General features: G+C 48.8%; 1 protein-coding gene across 1 annotated transcript; it reads right to left on the bottom strand.

Annotated features, from left to right (window-relative positions):
- Positions 1 to 229: 229 nt before the first annotated feature.
- On the bottom strand, positions 230 to 3,585 carry LOC121343756 (osteoclast stimulatory transmembrane protein). Its single transcript, XM_041419215.1, has 3 exons — positions 3,542 to 3,585; positions 1,609 to 2,647; positions 230 to 643 (listed from the first exon to the last, which is right to left on the bottom strand). Exons 1-3 carry the CDS (start codon positions 3,583 to 3,585, stop codon positions 230 to 232), a joined length of 1,497 nt encoding a protein of 498 aa, XP_041275149.1.
- Positions 3,586 to 8,610: the final 5,025 nt, after the last annotated feature.

Raw genomic sequence — 8,610 nt, forward strand, 5'->3', positions numbered from 1 at the left:
TTCTCAGTTAGTCTTGCCTAGCGCTGCAGATATGCAACAGCTGCCTCCAGACCTTCTTCCAGATGTTAAAATAATACCAAAAAATGGAAATGTAGCCCATTTTTCTCAAATTAATGCAAAAATGTGACATTTCAACTTTTTTTTTCTTTTTTAACGTTGGGGTTTTTTTGGTTTTTTTTTTTTTTAGTATTTTTCCCCAAGCTCCAAACACTTCCCTACCTCTGGAAAATTAAACGCGTGACCCTGTGGCAGAAGCCTGTGCTGTGGTATCAGACATGCAGCCATCCCCCTGACTTCCCAAAGCACCCTTCACAGAGTTTTGCTCCTTCCTGTGCCTCCTGGCCAGCTTCCTGTACAGGTGAAGCACTCTCTTCTCCTCGCAGCTCTGGAAGAAGGAGGCGGCGATTCCGCGGCACAGGCGCCGCGCGTACGTTCCCAGGAACACGGTGCCATAGAGGATGCAGAAGAGCAGCCCCACAACGAGCAGCACAGAAGGCTTGGGGGGCCTGGGGGGGCTGATCCTGCAGTGGGCAGAGCTGAAGATCAGCTGATGGTGGTAGGTCCTGTTGAAGTCCTGGAGCAGTAATGCCTCAGAAGGACGCCAGAAAACTTTGAATAGAAAGGGCATGATCCCTATTTCAGCCTGAAAAAAGGAGAGTTCAAATGTAAATGGGGTATGAAGAAACAAAAATCAACTGGTTACTACAAAACATCTGCCTGGGGGTGTGGAATTACTGTTACAGCACTAAGAGAAGGACACTAAAGAGTGTGATCACTTCAGTCTGAGTAACAGTGCCGTGTGTAAGCACTGAGCACTGGGCAGGGTGAGAGCCAGTCCCATCTGTCATCTTCATCCACTGGAACAGACATCATAGCAGGCACTCACTGCATGAGATTTATGGTGAAAGGCATCATCCAGACCATGGTATTAGTGGCTGAATATCTGAATATTAGAGGGTTTTTCTCAGCCCTGACTGTTTTCCTGTAAATCCATCATAAGCAGGTATCTGCAGTAAGGATCCTGGGCTGGGGCAGGAGGCAGGCTGTATGGCAGAAGTGGGAAGTTAAAACACCAAACCAAAGAATATTGAATTAGAAACTTGGGAGGTTTGTGGAAAGGATTGCAGAGGGCAAGAGCAAAGCCAGCAAGCAGGGATTTCTACTGAAGAAACAGCCTGTGCAATAGGATGAGGTGACATTCTCAGTGTTCATCAGCTGCTCCCTTCCTTTTGGAGTTGCACCCACTCTGCAGTGGGGGGACAGTGTCCCATTCCTCCACCTTGCTTAGGGAAGAGGTCTGGAGACACAGGGACGTCTGACTGCCTGCTCAAGCAGTGTCTTTGCAGCATGAGGCACTATTTGCTCCCCTCCCAGCTCCCAAGGGCTGTAACTTGAAGAGTGTCTGCTGCTATTTGATGCTGCTGAGCAGCTGAGGTTGTGCCACTGCCTCCTTCCCCAAAGCCTGTTGCTCATCCTGCTGGCTGCTGGGAAGGGAAGTCAGGACTGTGTAAATAAGAGTACAAAGACTGCAATCCCCACCACCCCCTCCCTGAAGGGACACAGAGTGGGGTCCCCCCACAGGGCAGGGCAGGACACCCCAGCACTCACCTTGTATTTGATGCTGAGTGTGACAGGCACTGCAGAGAACTGAGCTGCCTTTCTCACTGCCGTGTCTGCCACGCTGAAGGCAAAGTGGTCCATGGCCACCACCACCAGCATCAGCACCAGGGCCACGGTGACCAGCATGGCTTGCACGAGGCACAGAGCCACCTCTTCCCTGGACAGCTTCAAGCCTGTTGGTCGGATGAGTTTTTTGGATGAGCTCACCAGGAGATGGGTTGCTCTTCTGTCCATGGCTAAACATTCCAGCTTCTTGGTGATGTAAAAATTGTCAAAGCTGATGTTGGTGAGATAATTTTTCAAATAACAGGTGGACTCAAAACAGAGACAGAGCATGAAGAATCCAGCAGCCAGTCTGTTGGCAACTCGGACAGAGTCTTTGACCAGTTCCTCAACAGACAAGAACTCTCTGCTAATTTTCTCACCAGCAAGGTGCATTTTTTGGTAAATCAAGGAGCTGTTCTGAAGCAATGAAAAGCGAAAATGTCCATTCATAGGCTTATAAATGGAATGAGTGGCTTCTTGGACTGCATCCCCAAACTCCCAGGAAACTTTCTCCAGCAGGGCAGTTGAGTTCAGAAGGCTGTCAGAGGAATTCTTGCAGATGCACTGAATAACCTGCAGTATGGTTTTGATGTTGCTTATGATGTTGGGTGTTATGTTCACCACTGCAATCATGATGCAGGTTGAGAAGAGAAGCTTCCTGCCCTGCTTGGTGCCTAACGTGGGCATGATCATGCTGAAGACACAACGGGCAGGATGCACCAAAAAGAGAGTCAGGAGAAGGAGCAGGCTGAAGGAGATGGCCATGGCAGCGGAGAGGTGCCAGGAGTACTCCAGGGAAGCAAACATCCAGTTGTAAAAGAGGCCTCCTATCACTGCTGTAATGCAGGAGCACTGCAGAAACAAGGTGCAGAGCTCTCTGCCGTCTGCTGGGACAGGTTTGGAGTAAATCCACCACAGGTCTGCCATAATTCTGTGCACCTTTGGGAACAGAAAGTCTTCACAGTAAACACGGGCTCTCACCCTGGAAAAACAAGTACCTGTGTGTTAGCAGAGGAAGTTCATAAACACTGATTAGGGGTCTTTCTTGAGATGATCACTTAGGAGGGTTTTATATTGGCCTTCTCTGGGTGCCTCTGGTCTCACCCTTCTCTATTCCCTGCAAACTTCCCTGAGTAGCTGGGGCTGAGATCTCCCCTGGAAGCAGCAGGACAGGGAAGTTCAACGCGTTTATTGAAAAATAAATACTAAGTATGGTGCAACTGTTCTCTCTTAATGCAAGCCCAGGAAAACATTGTGTTATTCTATAAAAACCATAATAGAGTCATTCTGAGGTGTCACCTCACTGACAGTGGTGGTGGTTTTAATGCTTATTTTAGAGGATGTTGGAGGGAGAAAGAGGAGACTACTGGCTTCTGTGGATACTGTTAGACCAGCTCTGTATTTCAAAGGTGTTACATGGACAAGAGGCAGTTGAGTGGTGTTCTCTCTGCCTCTTAAGAGGAGGCCAAACACAAATCCACATGTTTAAGGGTGACAAACAGAGAAAACAGTTTCACACTGAAGTTGCAGTGCCAGAGAAAGTCTCCAAGGACAAGAATTTGGCCACTACAGACAGGATGAAATGTCTCATAAAGCTATTCAAATGTCTAATGGAAACAAACATTTGGGAAAGAATATAATTTCTCAGGCCTCACATCTGGAGTGACTCTCTGGAAACCAGAAAACCTGGAGGGGAGAAGAGCCTGTCCTGGGGGTTAAACCCAGCCAGGCAATCCCTGTCTCCCACTGCTGGACAGCCCCCTCAGGTATCCTTTGAGGGACAATTTCAACTAGGAAAGGGGGTTTTCTGTGAAAAAGCCATACGATAGCTATCAAGACAGAGGGAAAGAGAGGGAATAAAGCTGACTCTACGTACCCAATAGCAGTGAGGTGCCTCAGACTTGCCCAAAAACTCTCCATGTTGCAGTGCCTTATTGCCCTGAGAGGATCCTGGATGTGGCTGTTGGGAGAGGCAGGGTAGGAAACCAAGGCAGCACCAGAGATCCAGGACTCAAACCCCAGGATGTTTTAAGGCAATTCAGAGCAACACTGGCAATCCCTGAAGTGTGCAAAACCTGGTGAGTGAAGCCAGGGGAATAAAAGCACTACAGAACAGTGCCAGGATGCACAGCACTGCTCGGGATTTACACTTTTTCTGGTCTTACACTTATTGCAGAGAAGGCTTATTTTAATGACACATAAGTAAAAAAAAATGAGTCAATGACACATGGGCTGACGAAGATGGAACAAGGATCCTGGAACCTGGGGTGTCATCATTCCATGTGGGGAAATCAGATGACTACTCCTCACACTGCCCACCAGCAAGAAGCGAGCAGGGCTGGCATCTCTCTCAGGGTGGAAGGGACCTTTTCCTCTTTCAATATCGGTCATGGCACAAAAGGCACAGCAGGATCCAGCAGCCCAGTTGGTAACTGCTCATCTGTTCTGACAGGCTGCTGCTCCCTGCTGAAACTGCGTGCAGGGTTCACAAACATCTCCAAGGCTCATCTCACAGTCCTAGCAGAGGAAGAGCAAGTTTCAGTCTCTAACATTTCTGAATTCCTGATAGCCAGTAAATCCACTGCAGAGAACACCAGCCACAGTCAGGATTCCCAAACTGTTGGGAAGCTCCCAGATGTACAGGCCAGGATGTGCAGGTCCCAATGGACCAACCTGCCTGGCCCCCAGGATGTGCCCAGCAGAGCTCCAGCCACCAAACCTGCTGACCTGGAGATGAGGGCCAACCCCAGTGTGTGCTCCTCAGTTATGAGCTCAGGGGTTACAGGAGCCTTCCCTGCCCCTTTGCCAGATGCTCTCGTGCTAAGCCACCATTTGTGGGCAGAGGTGACACAGCTCACCCAGCTGCCACTGAGCCCATCCCCTGTGGGACCCGCTGTCCCAAGCCAAGCCCTCCAGCCAGCTGGGAACCGCCGGGCTCCCGGGATGTTCTCATGATCCCCTGGGTGGGAAAGGGCAAAGGGCTCGAGGTCAGCCCTGTCCCAGCCATCCCTGGGGACAAAGCACGTGGGGCCGTGCCCTCCAGAGAAAGGTGGGAGAGCAGCACCTTCCCCAGGGGACGTGGCTGGATCCCACGGCAGTGGCAGGAGTTGGAGGACAAGGAATGACGAGCACAGAAGGCAGAGCAAACCTCCGCTGCTTCCTCTGCCCTTCCTGCAGGCACCAGGTCCTTTGTGCCCTTGCTGCTCCCCTCAACAGCTCCTCTTTGTAGCTGAGGGTTTTGTTTTTCCCACGTGGCTGGTGGAGCAAAGCTTTCCTCCCGGTGCTCTGGAGCACAGGGGCCAGATGAGAAACTCTGCCTGGCTCCAGCGGGGAGGAGGCACCAGCCAGGCGGGTGGGAAAGAAAGTGCTGTTTGTTTGGAGCATCCATAGCAATTGCTTGCACAGGCCATGAATTAGGTTTAATTCAATGTGCACACTAAAAGGGACTAGCCCAAAAGACCCATAGCTGGATCCTGCAAGGCTCATCAGCTTCTTCTATGGCTAAACTCCTTTCTCACTCTACTTCAGAGTGAACTGGTATTAGCATCAGCCCCTGGGACCCCATCCAGGCTATGCAGGCAGCTTTCTGGAGTAGAAAAAGAAATAAATTTAGCAATAGGCTATAAAGAACAAAAACCTCTGAAGCCCACAACATCGTGGTGTTTTCTGAGTCTTCCACACCATCTGGCAAAGGCACCTGAGGTTTGTGGGGACACTGAGCAGTAACTCTGGCAGCACCAAGAAGTGTTTGTTTGCACTTAGATTTTTTCCTCTGGCTCTACTCAAAATTGTTGTCTGCCAGCTGGACCTACAGCAAGGGCATAAATCTGGGGAAGCTTCAATTTTATGTACCATGAATGACCTGCATATGAGACAGAAACCTAAATGCCTAACCTTGCTCAGAATACAATGAAGAAGTTTGCTTTGCCAAAAAAAGAACCCAGTAAACAAAACACAGCAGCAAAACCCCCAGAAACAGCGTGTGTGTTCATAGGGATACCTGGGGGGTGAAGGCTGGGAGTGGGAAAGGGGAGGACTGGGACAGGGCAAAGGCAGAACCATGCATCACAGCAAAGCAACTGTGACATCTTGTGGCCACACTCTGCTCAAGGACGCTGAGGTCTGGCTCATTTTGGTTCTGAAAAGAAATACTCTGTGGTTGGGAGAGTTCTAAGATAAGGAGGAATGCTGTGTCCTCCTGGGATGCTCCAAGGTGCCTTTTCCTACCCTGTGTCATTTCCAGATGGTGTAAAAGGAATTTGCTTTCTTGATGAGCTCCAGTCTCTGTAGAGCCCAAGCTCTAAAATTTTATAACATCACCAATTTTGATTTTTTAGCACTACAGGAGGAGCCCAAGCCCCACATGGCTGTGAGCAGTTTGCTGGAACTGTGAGACAGCGGAGGATTCCTTTGGCATCATTGCCAGGAAGCAGAGCCTGGCTTCACCTGCATAAAGGATGAACACTGAGATTGTACCCACCAGGGCAGGGGTTTTAAACTCAGTTCTGAGTGCAGACTGCAGTGTTTGGGGTGGGCCTGTGCCAAGACACCTGCAAGTTCAACCTGTGGTGACAGTGTCACCTTGTCATGGTGACAGGGATGGGAAGGGGTACAACGCTGTACCCCAGGCAGAGGGTGGGGTAAATGAACAATGCAGCTTAAGAAAATGGCTGGAGAAAGAAGATGAATGAAGGGCTAAAACAGAATTATTTAAGTCTGAAGATAATTCTTCATGGCAGTATCATCAGCACCTGTTGATCATGTTATTCTGCCCATTTGAGAAATTGAGGGTGTGGGAAAGATTAACTAATTAGGGGTGGTTCTTTGTTTGTTAAAATCACTTGCAAATGAACAAATTACAGTAACACAGAGACAGATCATGTCTTCTTAGGTTACTACTATAGAAATACAGGAAAATCCAGCACTATCCTTTATAAGGGATAAATGTGAAAAGGGAACCAAGGCTGTCTGACCTGTAATAGCTGAAGTCCCTGTCATGCTGGACTTTCATTTGTTTCACGACTCTTTCCCTGCCTCTCCTAAAATTCCAGCATCGCTGCTGAGTGCAAGCTGACAAACACAGCTCTGGAATCACTCCCTGCTGTAATGACCCACAGAGCAGCTCCTCCATGTGAACAGTTTGTAAAGGAACTCAAATGCTTCTGGGATAAAAGACAATAATGAAATGCTTTCCTACTACAAATAAACCAAAATTATTTTCTTCCGAGTGTCTCAGGAGAACATATGGATGTTAGTCCAGGACTTGATGGGGAACATCAAAGGAGTAAAGCAGAGATATTCTGGATGTTGAATTTCAATGAGTGGCATTTCCTGTTAATTAAAATTCACAAGGAGGCTGCTAATGTGAATGGCTTTTGTGATGGTTGTTGGATTTTTACATTCCTAGAGAAATAGTGGATAGACAAGCAAAGTTCCTTTAAAATAACACAGTCAAAGTTATAGAAGGTTACTACAGCACTTGAAATACCCTTTCCTGGGAATTTTCGTATCTCTACACATATCACAGATCCTTCAAGACTGTTGGGGTTGACTTGCCATTAAAAGCTGCTTTTGGCGAATCTTAGTACTAGCAGCAGCAAATGGAATCAGAAATTATTCATGTAGGCCTGTTCACCTTTGAACCTCAGAAATACTAAATCTTAAAACCTTGGCTCAAAAAAAAAATAATTTAAAACTCAAGCATGCCAGATTAGTCCTACTCTCACAGAGGTCTGGGTATAAAAGAGCAGAATTAGGTAATGCTGTTGTCCACATGCCTTAAATCAGATCCTCTGGGGAGCCCTGGGAAACACAGGGGCTGCTGACAGAGCTGGCAAACAGGTCTTGGACTAAAGAGGTTTATGATCCAGGTGCTTCTTACACCTTTCCCAGGTGTGCCAAGGCCTCGTTGTGGACCTTGGGTAAGTCACTGGTCCCCTCTCTGCCTCAGTTTCTCATGTTGGCAAGAGATCACAACCCTGCCCTGGCTGCATTTGTGAAATCCTTCCTGATCCCTGGATAGACAGTGCCACAGGCATGCCAGGACACTGGAAGTGATTTTTGGAGACTACTACACAAACTCTGTGGTCTCAGCTCTGCTTTCAAGCCAAAGAAAACCATCCTGGATTCGATCACCTAGGATGCACCAAGTCAGAGCTGAGACCATAAACAAACCTGCGACCCCAACACCAGAGGGGGAGCTGGACTGGGAGTTACCCTTCAGAACGGGATGATCCCAAAGCTCTTGCTGCCTGTCGTCCAGGCTGTAGGGACAGAGGCAGCTCTGTGCCCGTGGCTGAGCAGGATCCCCTGCAGCAGCAGTGGCTCAGGGCAGTGGGACCGCGGGGCTCCTTCCTGCGGGCACAGCCTGTTCTCTGCTCCCTGTTTGTTCCCTGTTTGTTCCTTTTTCTGTGTCCCCTGGCCCGGGACAGCAATCCTGCACTGTTCATGGACAGCTGGCTGAGAAAGCAAACTGCAGGGAGCAATTTCCCCTTCCCATTCAGCCCATCTTTGCTAAGGCATGACGAGAAGCATCCAAGCAGAACGACAGTGCCCAAACCCAGCACAGCCAAGCAGACAGGGATTTGGGGTATGCTCAAAGGCTCTCGAGATGCTGGGCCAGGGGTTTTCCCACTGCTCCGGTGTTTAACAGGACTGCACTGCCCTCCTGCTCCTCCTGGGGAGCCACTGCCCAAATCAGAGGTGAGGCTGGAGCAGGGGGATGCTTGGGCTTTGTTTTCCTCCCCTCAAACTACAGAGCAAACAGGACCATGTGATGTGCTAACCAATGTGCTTTATTTTAAGTTTTCCACAATCATTAAGGATTTTGTTTGAACATTGAGGATTTTTTTTTTAATTGATTGATTAAAGTTCCACATTCAGTTGGTTTTGGCGATTTCAGTTCAACCCCCTTGAGCTGCCACCTGCCACATCACCGCAAGGTGA

The sequence above is a fragment of the Onychostruthus taczanowskii genome, unplaced genomic scaffold (assembly GCF_017590055.1).
Source record: "Onychostruthus taczanowskii isolate IOZ18803 unplaced genomic scaffold, ASM1759005v1 scaffold60, whole genome shotgun sequence".
NCBI lineage: Eukaryota > Metazoa > Chordata > Aves > Passeriformes > Passeridae > Onychostruthus > Onychostruthus taczanowskii.

Bases quoted from the DNA above. Each gene is read 5' to 3' on its own strand.
- LOC121343756 (XM_041419215.1), bottom strand. From the start codon at position 3,585: ATGGAGAGTTTTTGGGCAAGTCTGAGGCACCTCACTGCTATTGG. The intron at 2,648-3,541 runs GTACGTAGAGTC...TTGTTTTTCCAG, and splicing joins AGGCACCTCACTGCTATTGG to GGTGAGAGCCCGTGTTTACT. The intron at 644-1,608 runs GTGAGTGCTGGG...TCCTTTTTTCAG, and splicing joins CACTCAGCATCAAATACAAG to GCTGAAATAGGGATCATGCC.